Source organism: Cricetulus griseus, chromosome 3, assembly GCF_003668045.3.
Source record: "Cricetulus griseus strain 17A/GY chromosome 3, alternate assembly CriGri-PICRH-1.0, whole genome shotgun sequence".
Classification (NCBI taxonomy): Eukaryota; Metazoa; Chordata; class Mammalia; order Rodentia; family Cricetidae; genus Cricetulus; species Cricetulus griseus.
In genome coordinates, this window is record NC_048596.1 from 24716700 (window position 1) to 24738001 (window position 21302).

Sequence of the window (21302 nt, forward strand, 5' to 3'; positions counted from 1 at the left end):
GCCTGGTCTACAGAGCAAGTGCCAGGATAGGTTCCAAAGCTACACAGAGAAACCCTGTCTCAAAAAACAAACAAACAAAAAATTTATTAATTTATGTATACATTGTTCTGCCTGCATATATGACTGCATACCAGAAAAAGAAAAGACCTTGGCTCTCAGAAGTTTCTGCCACATTCTGACCAGTTAGTCATTCATGATGCTTTGTGGTATGCTTTGCTGCAGGGCAGTTTTATCTAAATGTGAACATTAATAGGTGTTATGTTAAAAATTTTTCATAGAAAAGTTTTTGATATGCTGTGTTTAACAATGTTGCAGATTTCTTGCCTGTAGACTTTCTTGGAGCTTTTAATTAAGTACATGGACGAATGCTCTGAAACTCGAAGGAGAAGATAATCTACAGCTTTTCCCAAATAGCAGTTGTCTGACATAGCAACCCCGAGGGCTTACATTCTGTAGAACACACATTGGGAGACCTCAGAAGGGAATTCATGCTTTCACCAATAGCTGTGGGTTTTATTAGTGGTGCATTCCTCGAGACTTCTTCAATAGTGGTGTTCAAAGTTACTATGTGGCATAAATAAATGTTTATACCAACAAGCTTTGTGTAAAACATTACTGATTCAGAAAATAAGATTTTAGAAGACACATAATCCAGCCAAACGTAGATTTCATGGCCCTCAGGAGAGCCTTCGTAGGAATGCATAATTCAAAAATGAAACTGAAAGAAAACAAGCTTTGCATTTTCTCTCCTAAGTGCTTACTGCTTGAAGGGAGTCTGTCAAAGTAGCTTGTATTTCAGAAAGAGCAGCCATTGTGGGAGGGAAGTCTTAGTCCATTGCCACATCACTGTGCTAATGTGGAGAGTGTGCTAACAGTGGCCTGTGCTAACATTTCTTTAGTTCTGTGGAGGTACCAGCTCTGTTCAGCTGTTTTCCCAGCAGCAGCTGGGAAATGTAGGTTTCATGAATAGGGTTGATCAGCACTGTGTCCTAAGGTTCCTTCCTGTGTTTTCTACCTAAGCTGTAATGACAAGAGTAGAGCAAAGGAATGGGATTGTGTGTGAGATGAAGAGGGAGGTGGGGAGGGTAGTGGGGGAAGGAAGACATCAATGATGAAAGCTCCTAGCAAGAAGGTTTCAGGTCTTCTGCGGTGTTCCTTTGAACAGCCATAGCATACAGCAATTACAGAAGCTGTGATATGTTTCCTGTAATTTTGATGAAATAAAACCTAATCTCTATGGAAGCCACATGGGAATTATTTTCATTTGGAAAACAAAGTGATGTGTTTCCAGTTGGATTCAGGGGTGTACAACTGTAGTCTCAGCTACGTGGGGGTTGGGAGAGTTGACACTGGAGGATTATTTGAGACCAGGAGTTCTTGAGACCAGCCTGAGCAATACATTGAGACTGCAACTGAAGCAGAAAGAGGGTTGGGGGGGGCAATGACCTTGATCAAAGTCAATTAACAGTGTGGGCATCCTAGAGCTTCTGTACCCGCTTTGTTAGGGTGGGAGAGGATTCTCTGCTGAAGACGAATCCCTTTTCTTTAACTGGTAACGCTAGAATCTTTGTCCCTCCAATGTCAGGAAATTATTCTGTTTATAATTAAAAATTAGTGATGCACCCTCAAGGGCTCAACCATTCAGCCAAGCTGACCATATTTTACAGGAAAGAAGCCATTTTGTTTTGTTTTGTTTTGTTTGTTTTTGTGCAGTAAAGGCAGATCAAGTTTTGGCGTGTTAACAGAATTGCTAACAGGTCCATGTTTTCAGAGTCTAAGGGAGAAATTGAAATTTTTGTGGTTTCTTGCTGACTAGTGACAGCACCCATGTAATAAAAGCCCCCCCTTCATAAAAATTAGGCTAGTGTAAACTCAGTAGCAATTTTAGGACAGTGCAGGTTGTTTCTAAGGAGCACGCCAGTTTTAGAGGAGCTGGAGGTGGAGACAGCAGAGTTGGCAGGCTGGGAGTGCCAGGTGCGTGGAGCCAAGCCACAGAGACTGGAAATCCACAGAGTGCTGTGGATACTAAAATATGGCAATTCACCTGTTTTGTGTCCTGTCTTACTCTGGGAGGGACAGAGGATAGGCATATTTATTCCTTAAGGACAGACACCAGGTGCTGGTCCTGGTGGCCACCCACTTGCCACACTGGTTGCTTTGGGGACAGTGTCACCCTCAACTTTTAGGGTGGAAACAGTAGCCTTGCTTTTGCTTTGTCCGCTTGTTTTAAGCTATTCTTTGTAATCCTGTTGTGATTAAAAGGAATTTATTTTAAGGGTAAACTGATAAGATGCTTAATCTCTTAGTGTATGATAAAATACTACAACGTATGAACAGAAAATTAAGAATCAAAATAAAAAGAAAAATGTGGGCAGGCAGTGAGGTGGCTCAGTAGGTAAAGATGTTTGCTGCCTGACAATGTAAAATGCAAGCCTGAGTGGGATCCTCAGGAGAGAGCTGACTCCAAAAACTGTTCTCTGACCTCTATTCATCTGGCATATATGCCTGTGCCTGTGTTCCATTGGTCACACACTCAAACAGGCACACTCTCATAAGAAAAATTTTAGGGAGTTTAGAAAAAGAAATAAACTGCAAAGGTTTCTTTTTATATTCTTTGAAGTTTTATGGGCTGGTAAGATGGCATAGCAGTTAAATGTGCTTGGTACCATGCCTACTGACCCAAATTCAAGCCCTAGAAATGCCATAATAAAAGCAGAGGACCAACTCATACAACAAGCATGGTGCTCTTCCCCTGCCATGCCCCCACCTGTTTCCCTGTCTTTCTCTGTGTGTCTCTCTGTCTGTCTCTGTGTGTCTCTCTGTCTTTCTCTCTTGCATGCACAGTTGTGCATGCGCACATACACAAACACTAAATTTGTCTGTTTAATCAACCTCATGTAGGAAAATCAGTTTAATAATTAAATTAGACACCATTCTCCGAGTGTTAGTATTTGACACCCCTGAGATTGTTTGCTAACTTGAGTGTTAATCTGTTTTGTCATAATTATTTGAAAGGTAAATATTTTAACTTGGGGCAGTGATGAGAATTAAAAATCCAGGCAAATAGGTAATTCTTAGAAAATCTTTCTAATGTTTCTGTTCCCTTTAGATGGATTCATTACAAAAAAAAAAAAAAAAAAAAAAAAACTAAATGGTGTTTGTACTGTGACAGGTTTCCAAGAGTCTGTGATGTGTTCAAATGAACTGGATTCAAACCCAGACTCTGTTGGAGACTGCCTTTAAATGACACAGGTGGTTTGTGCTTGTATGTGCCTAAGTGTTGAGTGGCCTCCCCAAGACAGAGAGGCACTTAATGCAGATCAGATTAAGTAATTAACTTGATTTTGGTTGGGACTTGGATGTTGTAAAATGCACAAACATTGGGTTTGTCTTGAGTCATCTTATTCTCATTTGGGGTTGATGGAAATGAAGTAAGGACCAAGTAAACAACTTTTTTTCAGGTGCAAATTCGACCGTGGAACCTAAGTGACAGTGACTTTGTAATGGATGGTTCTCAGCCTTTGGACCCCAGAAAAACTATCTTTGTTGGGGGAGTTCCACGACCCCTTCGAGCTGGTGAGTGGAAATAGAAACACCACAACAAAAGCGATGACAACAAAATCCCCAATGTCTTATCTCTGCCTGGGTTTCCAGTCAGCGGTTCACAACCTCCAAAAGGAAGTCTGCCATGTCATTTTCACACAGCTGACTTTTCTATGGTTAAGAATTTCCCCCAAAATGCTGTATTTTCTTTTGGTGCAAGAGTCAATTTCATTAAACCGTTTTGTGGAAAGGATGAGCTCTATTTAGTTCTTTCCTATTTACCCACACATTTAAATAATACTATTTGGCAGTGTGCGTGCTCATTTGAGTTAGTGTTGCAGAGTTATACCCCATCAGTGTATATGGGTGCTCAGTCAGTGAGAGCTGAACCTGGGAATCAGGCTAGACTCCTGGGCCTCCTCCAGCAAGGCAGGATCTGATTAGTTCTTAGGATTTCCAGAAATGAATTATGTATTGAGGCATTTTTAAAATTATGATTTTATAAAAAAAACTCCCTGTTCTATGGTTTTTTTTGGTGTGGTACTGGTGTTTGGACCCAGGACCTTACACATTCTGGATAAGTACTCATATCCTTAACCTGCTTTCTGCTTTTATTCTGGGACAGTCTGATCTCAAAGTTGCCAGGTAATTACTGTGTATGTCAGGCAGGCCTTAGACTCCTCCTGCCTCAACCTGTCAAGTGGCTGAGATCGCAGGCCTGCACCACCTGGCCTTCCTCTGTTGTTACTGTTGTTTGTTGTTGCTGTTGTTTTAATTTGTTTCCAAGGACAAAACAATCTCGTGCTGCCGTGGGTAAGCGGAATCATAATGAGCTAGAGGCTTGAAGTGGTGTTGAACTAATGCCTCAACATTTAAACCCAGAGACAAGCCAGGAGCAGTGACACTCACCTGTAAGCTGAGCACTCCGGAGGCTGACACACGATGATTTCAAGTCTGAGTCTTACTGTAGCTACTCACTGAGTGAATACAAAGCCAGCCTGGACTACACAGAAAAATTCTGAAGGAGTCTCAACACTATTTGAATTCTAACTCCAGTCGTGTCCCTGACACACACACACAAATCCTTTAGAACTGGGAGGTTGAAGCATGGGGGGGTCCTGAGTTTTGGGCTAACCTACTTAGTGAGCCTCTGTCTCAAAAAACAAATGGGATATAACCATAATTCTGTTTTGAAGAACTTTAAAAATATTATGATTGTGGCAATTTTATAATATCTCTAAAAGTCAGAGACCTCTGGGTGCTCCATACTTTCTAATGAAAGACTGTGCCAAAAGAAATCACTTGATCAAGTCTAGTGTTTAGGAAAAGGCAGTGTGGATGGATTGCTGTAGAAAGTGTGCAAGACCAGAGAAGAATCCTCACTGAGAGTCTTCACTGCACACGGATTTTACAGTTGGATAGTCTCTGCTGCACCTTGCAATAACTACAGTACCGTGGAAGTTGTTTCAACGTTTCACCCCTTGCACTCTTCCTATATGAGAATCTTTAAAAGTCCTGAAGCTTGCCATGGTGGCAGAGAAAGGTGGATCTTTTGAGTTCCAGGCCAGCGTATCTAAGTAGTGAGTTCCAAGTCAAGTAGAACTACACACTAAGACACTGTCTCAAAAAAAAAAAAAAAAAGAAGAAGAAGAAGGAAGGAAGGAAGGAAGGAAAGAAGGAAGGAAGGAAGGAAGGAAGGAAGGAAGGAAGGAAGGAAGGAAGGAAGGAAGGAAGGTCCTCACAATCATAAAATAATACAACTGATTTCAACTTGTTAGGTCTTGTTTTTAAGGCACAGGAACTGTACTTAATAAGCTTCACTGTACCCAATGTTCAGCTTCAGCAAGATGCTACAAGTCCTAGAATCAGACAAAAAATGATACTAGGTTATAAAGCCAGGCATGGGCACACAGCTGTAATCCCTGTAAGTGGAAGAAGGCAGGTGGATTAGGAGTTCAGTGTTATCCTTCGTTGCATAGTGAGTTCAAGGCAAGTATGCATTACATAAGATCCTGTCTCAAAATGTCCTTCCAAATGAAAATAAGCACTTTAAAAAAGAATTATATTCAGTTATCTAATCAGAAGTAGGATGTATATCCTTTGCCTAGAAAATATTGAATTTCTTTTCTTTTTTAAGCTAGCTGTTTTGTATTAAAATTGGTTTGTTTTGGCTGATATGTAGTAGAGGTCTAGTCAGTTTTTCTACTGCAAGTGTTATTTCCAGCCCACTTGCCAGCAATTCTAGAATGCAGCCGGTGGCTAGGAAGTCCACTATTTAATAAATGAGCAAGAGCATGGCATATTGAACTAAGTGAGTATCCCATTATTATGTTAAACAGATCGTTTTATGTAGAAAACTAAAGCTTTCAGAACAGAACACAAGAAATGTATTGGTAGTTGAAGACTAAATTATATTCTTTAACAGGATTCTGAAATTTGGTCTTGAAATATTATAGAACATTTTTTAAAGTTTTTTTTTCAATCTATGAATGCCTGTAAGAGTTTGTGTGCCTCACACGTATGCCGGTGCCTGTGGAGGCCTGAGGGCTTTGGGTTCCCAGAACTGGACTTAACAGGTGCTTGTGAACCGGGTGATGTTGGTGCTGGGAAAACAAACTCTGGTCCTTTGCGAAAGCAGTAAATGCTCTTAACCACTCAGTGAGGCTTCGGGTATTGGAATAAATTTTCTTTCCCTTTATCTTGTCCAAAAACTGTCATTTAGCATGTCAGAGTGACTGGAAGACTGGAATGTTACCATCAATATTATTCCTGTAATCTTTTTGAGGGTTTTTTATTTGTTTTACTTTTAACATTGTAAGATATCACTAATATTTATTCTAAATGTAGCCCTTATCCATCCAAATAGAAATGCCTCTAAAGAAGCAAGTATTGTCCTTGACTGGGCTTATCGTGTCTTTTGAATTAAATATTCTTACTCCTTGACAAACCTTTTTGTTTTTTGAGACAGGGTCTTCCTACAAACTCATTATCCTCCTGCCACACATGAACCGCCATGCCCAGGTCAAACCTTCCTTTTTAAAATTCAGATTGTCAGGGGAAATCACAGGCCTGGATAAATGAACCTGAGTGAGGAAATCCAATGAAAAGTTTATCCGGATGGGTTTTCTCAGCCCTCAGTAGTGGGTTGAGGTCAGGTAATGCACATTGTCACCATCTCTCTCCTCTTTTCCAGTACTCCTGTGAGTAGCAGCAGCAAGCTAAGGATGGTTTGTCCCAAATCTGATCTTTCTAAGATCTGGATTTCTCCCTCTCTTCACCCCCATTTCCCTTCAGGGGACCTAAAAAAAAAAAAAAAAAAAAGCAGGCTCACCCTGCCCCCCTGTGGCTGAAGTTTGCATGTTCTTTAGAGAGTCCACAAAAGAAGTAGGCTGTTTGTCTGCTTTTCTGTGGGTCACAGAGACAACTGAATGCTGACCTTTTGGCCAAGTGATAACAAGCAGTATATTTTCCTGATGCCCACACAGAAAAAGCCCTATGGCACATCCCTGTGGCAGGCACATCCCTGTGGCAGGCACATCCCTGTGGCATTAGGTCCTCTCCAAGATGCAGCTCTCCCCTGTGGCAGTGAGTCAGTGTCAGGTGCGCGCTGTGAGGAGACCAGTCTGCTTTCCCAGTGCTCTCTGCTTCACTTGCAGGAGCATTTCTCTCACTCCGTCTTCTTGATGTAGGTGTCTGACTTAAGGACTGCAGAAGTGACTACGTTTTAGAATCTCTTTTTCCCAAATTAATAGGCTCTTCATATGATTACTACCTTCAGCACTTGATCAAACCAGGCCTTGCAGAGAAGCTTCATTTGAGAGACTGCGGTTTTTGAGCTCCTAGAGCCTGTCATTGCTTCTGTAGTGTTGGGTCTGATCTTTCTTAGCCATTGCTCTGATAACTCTCCTTTCTTTTTCTATTAATCCTGAAGTTTCGTTCTCTCCCTGCTACCCAGCCCCGTTGCTCTATGATGGCTTTTATGTCAAGGTAAAGACTTATTATCGTGTAAGAAATTTAATCCGTGGTGCTGTGCATACTAGCCATGTTCTTTAGCACCAAGCTAAAGCCAGTCCCAACCCTGGGAGACAAAGACTTCTGAGGATATATGCCACATGGAGAGAATATATATATTCTCAGTGTTTCTTGGGATCATTTATTTCAGACATTTTGTACAAACATGCCAGTAGTTCACATGAACTGGAGATCACACCCTGATTTGTAATTAGGAAATGGTCTTGTAACCATATTCCCTTTCGTTCTGTGAAGTAGTAAATGGCCAAAATTACTGTATGTCAAGTTTCTCAGCAGTAAGCACTTTGTCTTCCAATCCCAAGTTCAGTATGAAGCGACCCAAATAAACTTCCTGTTTGACATGCTTGTAGGGTTAAGGACTTTATAATGCGTAGTATGTGTTCCCCCCCCTAACAGACTTTTCCCATAGATGCTGTCAAACATTGCCATATCCATGACACTCTGAGCCAACATAAAGCCAAAGTTAGACTGGGTTGAATTGATGTTTATAAAGCAGAAACCAAGCCAGCTTCATTTAAAGCAAAGATTTACGAGCAGGGAAGAAAAAAAAACTAAACAGTGCCACTGTGTACTCAGCAGTGTGCTCAGAGCTGCTGGTTCATGGGTAGTATTTATGGTAACCTCATGAGGTGGTAAGCAGTAGACTGTGTGCTTTAGAAATGAGGAGGCAGAATTCAGATGGAGTGGCAGTAAGGAAAGGCAGCAACAAGCTCTCGGTCTCTGGTTCAGCTTTAGGATCTGTGATGGAAGCTGTTTTATCCCGTGGAGATCTGGTTTATTGTCTCAGTAAAAAAGCAGCTCGGTAGCAGTTTGATTTAATGAACTTAAATAAATGCTTCCTTTCTGACTTTCTGCTTCATGCCATCCATTAAAACTGCCCTCTTTGGCCTCATTTGACACAGAATGCAAGCGAGCGAGCATGCCTCCTCTTGAACCTTCATGAACCAGCTTTAAAACTTTTAAAAAATTTCATCCTCCTTTGCCATCTGAGGTGCTTCAGGTCCTTCCTGTCTGTTTTTTGTTTACTTCCAAAGAGAAGAAATAGGACTTCCAGATCACAGTTTAGAATCTGTAAAGATGAATGTGGTGGTATTTCTCTTGGGAATCCCAATTCCTCTGCCACCCTACGTGGCTCTCAGTGTCCCCAACTTAGACATTGCCCTCAGACTGTCTTTAAAAAGTAACTAAACAAGAGGAACAGGTCCCTGAGGTAGAGTAGAATGGGGAAATCATCTAGATTTTCTCTCTGGTGAACTAAAGTCCTTGACATGTCTCTGAATGAAGAATCAGGAGCAGGTCCAAGGAACCATGATGGAGTTCAGATTCCACTTCAGCAGTGTGGTCAGCACAAGACAGAATTCACGGAGGCTGCTGTTTCTCACACGGCAGCTTATTCTCGATTCCCTCCGTGTTGTGTGGCACAGCGGAGCTCAACACAGGAGCCAGCATGGGAACAGAACTCAGGAGTCTTGCTGCTACTATGGAAGCTGACTTAGGAGTACGGAGCACATGGTCTAAAATGCAGTGTGCCCTTGCACGTATCTCTGAATCCTGCTGGCTTCTGACAGACCCCGAGAACATCGGGAGTGGTAGGAAGTAGACTCCATATTCCTTCATCTGTATGCCCAGTTCTCTCATCTTATTTGGGTTAAGTTTCTTACTATGCTCCAGGGAATTACCCTTTTCAGTCTCTACAGAAAGAGCTTTACACTGAGAACTCACTGTCTTAGGCTTACTTGATAGGACATGTGTCAATTAAGGACTCAGATTTCACAGCAAGGTTATGGATTCATCTCTGCAGAGACAGATGAATCAATGAAGATTTAGTTGTCCAGACAATTACTGTTTGTCTTGATTTTCTCTTTCCCTTCTAGAAAGTCAGAATGGTAGCCTGTTTTTCCCCCATTCTTTATTTCCTCCCATCAGAAGACGGGCAGATACAGGACTTTTCTGTATTCACTAATGATACTCATTCTAGAGACTTCTAAACCTAGTCTCTCAAAGTAGCTATATGTTACAACATTTGCCAGTAAACTTACATCCTCTGTTTTAAAAATAAAAAAAATGTGGGGCTGGAGAGATGGTTCAGCAGTTAAGAGCACTTGCTGCTTATGAGGACCAGAGTTCAAATCCCAGCACCCACATTGGGTGGTTCACAGAAGCTTGTTAACTCCAGATGCAAGGGTTCCAACACCTTCTTCCAGGCCCTGCAGACACCGGAACACACACAAGTAAAATTAGGTACAAAAAATTGGGGAAACCTCAAATTAGAAATTTGTAAGACTTAAAAGAGATTCTTCTCTGTTTCTGTTAGTCACCCATCCAGTAGTAGATGGATGAAGCTTGTTTTTATTGCTGTCTTTATAACATTAAAATTATTGAAAAAAGAATAACTTATGAACGGTAACTACTTTTCTTTAAAAAAAAAAAAAAACCCTGGTTGGCATTTAAGGAATATCAATTATCTTAGCATAGTATGAGTTCAGGAAGTACACCATGAGAAGACTTACGGGTTGAGTAAACGGTCAACTATAAACAGTTGTTTGATTGCTTTTTATTTTTTTCTCCAAAAGTGATCGTAACATAGACTTAACATATAGATTTCTGAGACTTAAGGATGACTCAGTTGGTGAAATGCTTGCCTAGCATGCATGAGGCCCTGAGTGCAAGCCTCAGTACCACTGAAGCCAGGTGTGGTGGCACATGCCTGTGATCCCAGTGCTTAAAGGGCGGAGGCAGGAGAATAAGGAATTCAAGGTCATCCTTAGTTACACAGAGTTTGAAGCCAGCCTGGCTACATGAGACAAAAACAAACAAACAAAACAAAACAAAACAAAGCAAAACAAAAACCTATGAGTTAGAGAGATGAAAATGTGTCAGTTTCCTTGAAAAAAACTCTTCCTTTAGCCACTTTGGTTTTTCCTAGCCTTTTAACAAATTGCTTTTCACTTGAACAAAATGCTCTTGCTCAAATATCTGGAGACTTTTTGATGATCAAGAAAATACTATAGAGCTGGGGAGAAAGCTCAATGCATAAGGAAGGTTTTGATCCCCAGAGCCCATGTAAGCAAGCCCTGACCTAGAGGTGGATGCATACAATCTCAGAGCTGAGGAGGCAGAGGCAGGAGAATCTTTGGGGCTCACTGGCCAGCCAGCCTACTCTTAACAGGCAAGCTTCAGGGCCCAGCAAGAGACCCTGTATCAAAACCAAGGTAGGCAGCTCTTGAGGAATGACACCAAGGTTGGTCTATCTTCCATCTTCACAAGAACATACATGTGCACTGCCTCTACTCATGAACATGCACACATACACATACAAGCAAAAAATGCTCACGAATGGAAATTACTTATGATTTTCATAAAAGCATAATTGGGTGAGGCCCTGCTTCTTATCAGGAGTTAACTGCCTGTAATGTCGGTCATGTTCTAGGCTTTGGCTTGTGATGATGACTTTTCAGAAGGAGATTCACAAAATAATGGAATGTTTATGCTTATGAAAAGGGCCTTCTGGCATCCCTAAAGCTCCTTTGGAGACTGCTGTAGTATAAAAAAGCTTGTGCTAACACTCTTAACTCCTCTTTAACCAGAGCTCCCAGCTTACAGTACTTGCTTCCTTTGTAATTTGGATACCTTTTTGAGCCCTTATTGTGGAAGACAGTGTCATTTGGTTCCTTGCCAGCATTCTTTTCCTGGCCACTCACCAGGCCTAGGGAGTGTTTTCTTTCTTTTCCATTCTAGAGCAAACCTGGTCTTTGGAAAATTGGTGTCTAGTTTCTTGGGTCTTGAGATTACTTACCTCGCTAAGAGACATTCATTAATGGCTGTGTTTTACAATCCTCCCTTCAGTTTCCAGCTTCCTGGTGAGAATAGCATTGTCCATGTGAGGAAGAGGTTAGGCCATCAGAAGATGAAGTTTGAGGAACCACTGACCTCTGACATTCAGGGTACAGGTGCAGTTGTTGTTGGGTTGTGCAAGTGAATGGCAGTCAAGGTGCTGCCTGGAAATGCAGCACAGACCACTTAACTTTAATCATTGGTGCTCCTGGCTGGTGGGACTCAATCATTCTGACCATAATGGGACATTTGGGATTGCTTTCTGCTGCTTGGTCTTCATAGCACTTACTTTTGGGCTAGTTATTACTAGCTTATTTTCTTACTTCAAACTTAACTTCTTTTTTATGGGTCATTCTTCCTATTTTTGTTTTTTAAATGGGCATTTAGGAAAAAATCAGTATTAGGTAGTCTAGTATAAAAAGAAATTTTGAAATGCAAAAGTAGCTGTCACATGGTGACAGTTTTCTTATTGCCTTTGCAATTTCATTTATGTCAGAATGAATAATACTTGGCTTTACATCTGTTAGTAGAACTAAGGGGGTAGCCTAAAACACCATTGAGCCCTGCAGAACCCAGGCCTGTCCCCACCAAAGTCTGGCGCTGTTTGCTGCATTGGCTCTGGTCACTGTTTTCCCTGTTTTCTTCTTTCTAAATGCCATATGTAGGTTTTTGAAAGAAAATGGGTATTTAGGTCACTTCCGAGGGGTAGGCCTGAGTCTTTGGATTTAGCAGTGGCCTGAAAAGAATGGCCATAGGTGGAGCTGGTGTTTTCAAGTAAGCAATTCCCTTCAGGCAGTTGGCGGCACAGGTAAGTGCCACATGTCTCTCGATATTTTAATATCCAATGAATAGCTCTCCTACTGGACTGATGTGGTCATTCTTCACGAGCCCTCATGTGGGTTTTCTTTTCATAACTAGACTGCATGTTCTGCCTTTTCTTGGGTGAGTTGTTCCAAATAGTTACACATAGACGTGTTTATTTTCCTACAGTTGAACTGGCAATGATAATGGACCGTTTGTATGGTGGTGTTTGCTACGCTGGCATTGACACGGATCCAGAGCTGAAGTACCCCAAAGGTGCTGGGCGTGTTGCGTTCTCCAATCAGCAAAGTTACATTGCAGCCATCAGTGCACGTTTTGTGCAGCTTCAACACAACGACATTGACAAACGGGTAAGCAACCACTAAAAATGGCATCGTGATGGGAAAGAAATAAAGTTTGTTTTGTGCGGTCCTGTGCAGGGCTGTATTTTGTGATCTTAAGAGGGCAGCTGTATCTTGCACAGCATTAGGCTGTCGGTCCACAGAGCTTGCCTAAAGAAGAGAGGATCCTTACTGTTTAAGGTATGGATAAACCTGCCTTGCTTCTTTTTCTCTGGGGTAATGAAAATAAATCTGCAAAATTTAGCATACCAAACTAGTAGCCTTAACAAAGACTGAGAGCTGGTCACCTCTTTGACCCAGGCATTGCTCTTAAAACAAACTTGAATTGACATATGCAAGAAATACACATAAAAATTTGAACCTACTTTATTTTTTAATTGCAACATTACAGGAACCAAATAGCAATCACAGGAACCAAATACTATTCCCTTCTGTCTCCTCTTCAGCTTTACATAATTTTACTACTCATGAAACACACACACACACACACACACACACACACACACACACACGTTATGTTACTTTCCATTTTGCTCATTGGTATCACCTGCTTAGGCTCTAGAGGCATCCAATGAACTTTGTTTGATCTAAAGAGAGGACATGGGAGAGTGAGAGGCTCAGTGTGCTCTGTTAGTCTTGTGAGCACCTCTCCACTGTTGGAAGGCTGGGAGAATGGAATGTGGGAGTAGCAAAACTAGAACCTAGATTAAAATACACCAAGGAGAAAAATACCAAGTCTTGACTTTCTGCCATAAGTGGCTGTTCTTGCTTCTAAATCCTTGCGGCACGGACTAGATTAGAATGCATGAAGTAGTCTCCTACTATGAAGCGTCACCATCCTCTGCAGTCCTCTTCAGTTAGTTTTGTATAACAATGTCCTTAGCATCTCAGTGGAAATCTCTGTTGGTGATGCACTTTTCGTATTCAGCAAGGTTGTATTTTGCTTACATGTGTTCTGATAAAAATCACAAAAGCCAGCACTTAGAATAAATATTCTGTGGTACCCCAAGAATAGGTAGTAGTGGTTTTTTTGTTAATTTTTTTTTCATTTTTACTAAAGAACTTTTTAATTTTGAATAATTTCTGAGATTTTTTAAGAATAGTATGTTCCATAACTCTGTTCACCTTCAGGTTAGGCTACATTAGCTGTGTAGAGCTTTTAAGCTATACAGTGCCTTTTAAAGAGACTTTTAAGAGAAAGGAGCTGAATAAAATAGTTTTATATAAATTTTGATTTTAAATATTACAACAATAATGTTACCTAATACATTTAAACTCATGTGAATTATGTTTTTTTATCAAAGCCATCTTACAGGCCTATCCCTCCTATTGCTGCCCTAGTCCCTTCCAGAACTTTCCCCTCCCAACTTCATGTGCTCTGTTTTTAAACCTATTGAGTTCACTTAGTGAAGCCGATAGGTGCATGAATGTAGAACCATCTATTAGAGCATGGATAGCCTTTGAGAGAACATATCCCTGAAGAAAACTGACTTTTCCCTCCCCAGCAGCTTTCAGTTGTCATGAACTCTTCCCATCTATGTAGGGATTTTGATTGGCTTGATCTTTTTCGGCTCTTGTGTAAGTGGTCAACAGCTGCTATGAATTCATGTGTATAGTGTATAGTAAATACTGTGTCGCTGCAGATGTCCACTACCTCTGGCACAATCTTTCTGTCCTTCTGTGATGATCCCTAAGCTTTGGGGGTTGGAGTGTGCTATGGATGTCCCATTTAGAGCTGAGCCCTACACAGTCACATATTCTCTGCATGCTGACCAGTTATGGATATCTGTGTTAATTGCCATCTACTGCAAAAAGAAGCTTCTCTGATGAGGACTGATGGGTACACTTTAGCGAGTATAAAGATGAGAATTTAAGAGCAAATTATTACAGAATATCAGTATTATATTCTTTGTTAGTGCTTATGAGCTAGTCGGCCATGGGTTTTTGAACCAGTTAATGGCACAAGTTATGAGTCTCATTTTATGGAGTGGGCCTTAAATTCAACCAGAAAGTGCCTATTTACGCTTATAACATACATGTCATTATTGCACTAGTGGGCATACCTTACCAGGCCAATTGTTATTGCTTGTATAGTTCCCAGCTGGGTAACACTGTTGACTACTTTTCTCCTTTGATAGTGTGCATAGACCCTTCCAAAATTATGAAAGCTAGCCAGTAAGGATGAGGCTTCCAGATCAGTATCAGCTGGGTTTCTCCATGCCCTATGACAAATGTGGTGTCTTAGGGGGTGAAAATTTCTGTTGGTGATGGATTTTTTTTTCATATTCAGCAAGATGTCATTTTAGCATGTGCATCTGAGAAAATTAGAATAAATTTTCTATGGACTCCTAGAGAATAAGTGGTAGTTGTTTGTTTGTTAATTAAAATTATTTTTTTTTCAGAATTTTGAAACACTCTGAGTTAATGGAGACTCAGAAAAATGACAAAGATTGAACTTTATTCCTAGTTTTCAAGTGCCCACACTTCCTCATTCCTGAAAGTAATTCTCACACAAGACTGAGGTCCAGAGAGAGGCACGGTGTCTCTCAAACATATCCCAGTACATACCTATTGCTTGGTCCAGTCTGACTTGCTCAGTAAACTCTTTTGAATTCGCACGTGGTGCTTTTTGAAGGGTTCTCTTCACTCCTGCTGCTGTTGCTGGTGGACCCACCTGCTTATGCCTGCTCATTTGGATGTCTTCATTTGACTCAGGCTGCAACCCCACCCATCACTGGTAAACCTGGGCAGTAAAATTTACCTGGAAAACTTTAGATTCTCATTGGCATGAATGTAGCTTTCTCTGTTCCCCTGTGAGGATGATAAATGAGAAAGGGGGGGGGGGTGTATTTTCCAATAGTCATCTGAGTGGGAGCACTGGAGAGCAATGAGTGTGGCTCTTCCTTTTCTTTGAAGAAAGAAAACTCCATCCTCACACCCTTTGCTTGCCCTGACTCTTTTGAGGGGCAGGCGTGGTTCGAGACAGGGTTTCTCTGTATTGCTTTGGAGCCCATCCTGGATCTATAGACCAGGCTGGCCTCGAACTCACAGAGATTCACCTGCCTCTGCCTCCCGAGTGCTGGGATCAAAGGTGTGCACCACCAACACCTGGCACTTTGCTGACTTTTTTTTTTTTTAAGATTTTATTTATTATGTATACAACATTCTGCTTCCATGTACAGCTGCACACCAGAAGAGGGCACCAGAACTTATAAGGATGGTTGTGAGCCACCATGTGGTTGCTGGGAATTGAACTCTGGACCTCTGGAAGAGCAGTTGGTGCTCTTAACCTCTGAGCCATCTCTCCAGCCCTTCCCTGACTCTATAAAGCCCATTCCTTCACTGGAAGGAGTGGAGCCTACTTCCATCTTGAGTTGGGCTCTTCCACTGTGTGTACTGTATATACTGCAATCTCTCCCTCCTCACTGTTACGCTGCTTCTTGTCCTTGCATTGAGCATAACTACACAATTCTTACATTGTGAGTCTGTTAACTGCATCCTTCATAGATGTGTTTCAGGCTCGTTCATGCTTTTATTTCTACTCATCTTTCTACTGAAATTTAAATTTGAGCTTTCTAGAGAGCTACCACTATATAAAAGCACATTTGCATTTCCTTAAACAGTGCTCTTACAGAGAATGTCTGTTGTAAGCACACCTTTCCTGAATAGCTCTCACAAGGTTTTGCAATAATCTCAAAAAGTAAAGCCTATGAAACTTCTGCTAAAATTCAAGGGCCTGTGTCCATCATTACCCATAATCCATTTGTGTTGCTATTGAAGATTATAAGGTGCTGCCTCTTCTTCTCCTGTAAGCTTGGAGTTGCCTTTAAGCCCTGACTATTTTAAATAGCATCAGCCTTCATCTCCTTTGCTGTCTGCAAGGCTGAAACTGTAGATTCGGTGGAACCGTGGCACATTAAAGCCACTTGCTTTCTGTTGTCAGCCCTTATCTCTTGCATTGCTTACTCCATGAGAATAATGATGGAAGCCAGCTGCAAAGCATCTGTGCTTGGCCATTAGGTCCCACAGTTCATTAAGCGTCTGGAACCTTGGGAGTCTGTGGACGTGTATGCTCTTATAAGTGCAGGTGCATAAGAAAAAAATCAATACATTCTGTATCGCCTTTCTGTCTGCTGAAATTTTTCAGCAAAGGCATCTCTTGACAATCTATGTTTATTTATTGTTATTGTTAAGATTTTAGATGGAGTAATTTGTGGAGAAATATGACCTTTGCAGATGTAATTTTTTTCTATCCATCTTAAGAGAATTGCTGACTTAAAACATGTCCGTACTCAACATTGGTTGAAATAGTCAATCCTGTAGCTTTAGCACTTTGCTTTCCTCTCAGTCATTCATTAATCTTCTGGTCTTTGAGGACAAGTGGTTCATAACTGCTTTATTGAGCTGTTTTATGATATTCATATACCTGTAATCCCCACTTAAATCATGCATTTGAAATGTTTTTATATTTGTACTATTATGCACCTGTCACCAAGATTGGTTTTAGGCAGAGGTATTTCTACATCTAATCTTGTGTGTGCAGTAAGAGAACAAGCTGGGTAGCAGCTACACTGGGGGCAGGTACACACTGCGTGTATCCTCTGTATTCACTTGGCTCATCAGAGAGGGCCCTGTTTAGTTAACCTGTGATCTTCAGTCAGGAACAAAGTAGATCAGGTACTTCTGAGCCCTCCTGTGAGTGTGTCTAGAGCTCACCTTGTTGATGGAGTTGCAGCATCCATAAAACAATGACTTACTGCTATGGCATGTCTAGCCACAAGGAGGTTAAAAGGTGACTACTGGGACTAAAGGCAGTGACTGGCAGATCCATGCCTTGATCTTGACTCTGACACACATGTACAGGGAGTGTCTGGTACCGGGCAAACACTTGATTAGTGTGTAGAATAAATCAGCATGGCTGGGCTATCTCTCGCTGGATATCTAGAGTTGCTTCTCCATAGTCTATCTCTAAGCCGTTCTTCTATTTTTGGTTTTTAATTTGTTTTGAGACAGGTCCTTCCAAGATAACCACAAACTTATAACCTTCTAGCCGTGGACTACGGGATCCTGGGGTTATAGTCACGCACCATGACTTCTGACCCATTTAAAGCAACTGGAATATTTTTATAAACTCATAATTTAAAATAAATCACTTCCCTATTTAAGCCTTTTGCCTATTGGATAAAGATTCTTCTGCCTATTGGATAAAGATTAAAACAAACAAACAACAAACAACCTTAAACTTTCCTGAATGGGCCCTTCATTTACTACATGCTTGCTTTCCTTTCCTTCCTTCCTTTTCCTGAGCCAGCCATAACTGGTCTTGTTCTCCAGTTCTTAGGGTCAAACCCTCAATTACCTGGCTAATGCCTTTCCTTCAGGCCTCACCATCATTGTGGTAATTTTAGGATTTAGGATTTAATCATCGGCATTTATACCCCCCCCACAGGTCATCATATCACCACCTTCTAGGCTGTTGTGTCACTAGGGTGCTTAAAGTCCATGTACTTGATTGCAGACCACACAGTTCATGTGGACAGTGACTATTGTCTTTCAGAGTAGCTATTGTGCACTCAGAATATGACGTGCTATGCACAAACATTGAATGTTTATCAGTGATTCATCTATTGATTGAATGTTGTTAAGAGGTAGTCTAAATGACCTTTGGCATATCTGTCTGTCCACCACATGAGTCTTGCACAGCTTTTCTTTTCTACTTAGTTAAGATATTCATTTGAAGCTGGGTGATGGTGGCACACGCCTTTAATCCCAGCAATTGGGAGGTAGAGGCAGGTGGATCTCTGTGAGTTTGAGGCCAGCCTGGTCTACAGAGCTAGGTCTAAGAGAGCTAGGGCTGTTACACAGAGAAACCCTATCTAAAAACAAAACAAAACAAAAAAGTCTTTTGTTATAGTTTTCCTTTTTTTTCTTTTTTCTTTTTGAAGTGAGTTCCAGAACAGGCTTCAAAGCTACACAGAGAAACTCTGTCTCAGAAAACAAAACAAAACAAAACAAAAAAACCAATAAATCGTAGGTCCCTTATTAAAATTTGTGTTTGTTTAGTGCAGTGGTTCTCAACTTCCTAATGCTGCAACCCTGTAACACGGTTCCTCATGTTGTTGTGACCCCAACCATAAAATTATTTTCGTTGCCACTTTATAACTATAATTTTGCTACTGTTATGAATTGTAATCTAAACATTTTTGGAGATAGAAATTTGCCAAAGGGGTCTTGATCCATAGGTTGAGAACCACTGCCAAGTGCCTATGCTCTTAGGGAGGCTAACGAAGCAAAGTTATGAGTTCAAAACCAGTCTGGGCTGTGTAATGAATTTGAAGCACACTTAAGTTGCATAGTGAAACACTTCAAAAAGAAAAAAGGAAAACTATAACAAAAGACTTTTTTATTTTGTTTTGTTTTGTTTTAGATAGGGTTTCTCTGTGTAACAGCCCTAGCTCTCTTAGACCTAGCTCTGTAGACCAGGCTGGCCTCAGACTCACAGGGATCCATCTGCTTGCCTCTGCCTCCCAAGTGCTGGGATTAAAGGCATGTGCCACTACCTCCCAGCAATATTTCATAAAATATGTGATTTGGAAATATTCTCTTCCATTCTGTGGAATGGGTTGTTTTTACTAGTAATGTTCTGAGTGGCATCTGCCACTATCACCTGGCTAAAAGACTTTTATTTGTCTTACTATTTCAAATAACTTTCATGGAACAAAGGGCATATGGAGTTGCTGGGGCAGTTCCAGTTGTGTTTCTGGATATAACTAGAGCATCAAGAAAGTAAAGTCTGAAAGTTTCAGGGTTTTTTTTTTTTTTTTTTTTTGCAATTTCTTTCTTTTTTTTTTTTCTTTTCTTCTTTTGTAGTCAAGCTCTTACTAAATGTCCCAGGCTGTCCTTGAACTCTGACCCTTAGAATGTAATAGGGATCAGCCATACCCACCCGTGCAAGTCTCTACTCTTTGGAGAGCCATTGCTCCATTTAAAAGTCCTAGCTTGAGAACTGACTTTCCTCCCCTGTTGTGTGACTTTAAGGAAGGTCAGAGGACTCTGGTAATAAGAACATCAGCCTGAGCATCTCAGGTGTTCCAGAGATAAGGAAAAGGGCAGGTGAATAGATGTCCTCCTCGTCAACACAGATGTCCTTCTGTATTATTGATGAACCTGGCGCACTCTCTTGTGCCTACCGTATGTCCACTGCTGATTATTATCTTTCCTGTATTTTAATGTGTCTATGTATAAGGGAAATGCTAGTTGAAGACAGCACTAGAAACGTTTAACCTAGCCACTAGTCTGCCAACACTGTTTGACCGTTGGCCAGGACATAGGTAGGTACTAAAAGTTCCCTTTTCACTTTCTGTTTAACAGACCACAGAGTTTTCTTTTCTGCCTTGCGTAGAAAAAAATGCTTTACTTGTCAGTATCTTTGAACCTTAAGTGGAATGGAAATTAGTGTTAAATTTTGCTTGCACTTCTTTTAATGGTAGTTTTGTGAGAAAGCTGAAATAGTCTAAGACACCTAAGTATAACCAGAGCCAACGATGACCTCTGTGCTCATCTTGTCTGTTTTCATGGTGTTTGATGCCAAATGAATGCTTAAATGTTAAAGCCCTGAAATGGAGTCTTGTGTGTGGCTCACATCTGGGTCACTGCTCCTGCAGTGGAAAAGGAAACCATTGGGAACAGACACTCTTTTTACAAGGGTGTTTTCCTACTCTTGTCTGCTTTATATGGCTGAGAAAACAATATAAAGTGATTTCAGGCAGTGGTAGCACACACTTTTAATCCCAGCACTTTCGAGGCAGAGGCAGGTGGATCTCCGCGAATTTGAGGCCGGTCTGGTCTACAGAGAGAGCTCCAAGACAGCCAGGGCTATACAGTGAAGAAACCCTGTCTCGAAAAAACAAGAAAGTATATAAAAATCAGTTGAATCTTACTCCATCTAGCAAAAAAATCTATGACTGGATTAATGGATTGATACTAGCAATCTGTTTATCAAACTCTCTGCCCACCACAGCAATTGGTTAGCAAAACATGGTCATGTCTCCTGGAAACCTCTACTTTGGGGTTTGTGAGACTTGAACAGTGTCACGTGGTGGACACTGGGTAGGCTCTGCCATTTCAGCTCAAAAGTTTTTACTAGTGGACAGGACATAGACCAGAATCAGCCAATGCAAGGTCTTCACACTACTGCTAACAGACCTTTTTCTGGTGTGCAAATGTGTGTGTGTGTGTGTGTGTGTGTGTGTGTGTGTGTGTGTGTGTGTGTGTGTGTGCGTGCACGCGCGCACGCGCGCGCGCTCATGTGTGTGCACATAGTGGACATCAGGTCATGTTCCTCAGTCCCTCATCACCTGATTTATTCAGTGTCTTTTAGTAAACCTGGAGCTCACCAATCCCAGCTTGTTCCAAAAATCCCATCTCTGTCTCTCAACTGGTGAAATTACAGGCAGTTGTCATACCTGCCCAGCTTTTGTGTGACTTTGTGAGATTCCCAAATCCAGTCCTTAGAGTTGTGCAACACCACAAACTTTATCCAGTGGGCCATCTCCTTAGCTCTTGCTACATATCTTTTGTTTTGTTTTTGTTTTGTTTTGTTTTTTGAGACAGGGTTTCTCTGTGTACTGTGTAGCTTTGTAGACCAGGCTGGCCTTGAACTCACAGAGATCTGTCTGCCTCTGCCTCCCAAGTGTTGGGATTAAAGGTGTATGGCACCACTGCCTGGTT

The 21302-nt window shown here is 41.2% G+C and overlaps 1 protein-coding gene across 10 annotated transcripts in view; it reads left to right on the forward strand.

The window, feature by feature from the left end:
* Cpeb3 (cytoplasmic polyadenylation element binding protein 3) overlaps nt 1-21302 on the forward strand; it is a 191394-nt gene that overhangs the window by 138263 nt on the left and 31829 nt on the right. For all 10 annotated transcript variants that reach the window (XR_004768993.1, XM_035441870.1, XM_035441867.1 and 7 more), the window contains 2 exons: nt 3462-3576; nt 12400-12581. Coding sequence is in view for 9 of the 10 variants with exons in the window: in XM_035441870.1 (XP_035297761.1) it covers nt 3462-3576; nt 12400-12581 (297 nt within the window). In the remaining variant the exon portion in view is untranslated. The remainder of the gene's footprint in view (nt 1-3461; nt 3577-12399; nt 12582-21302) is intronic.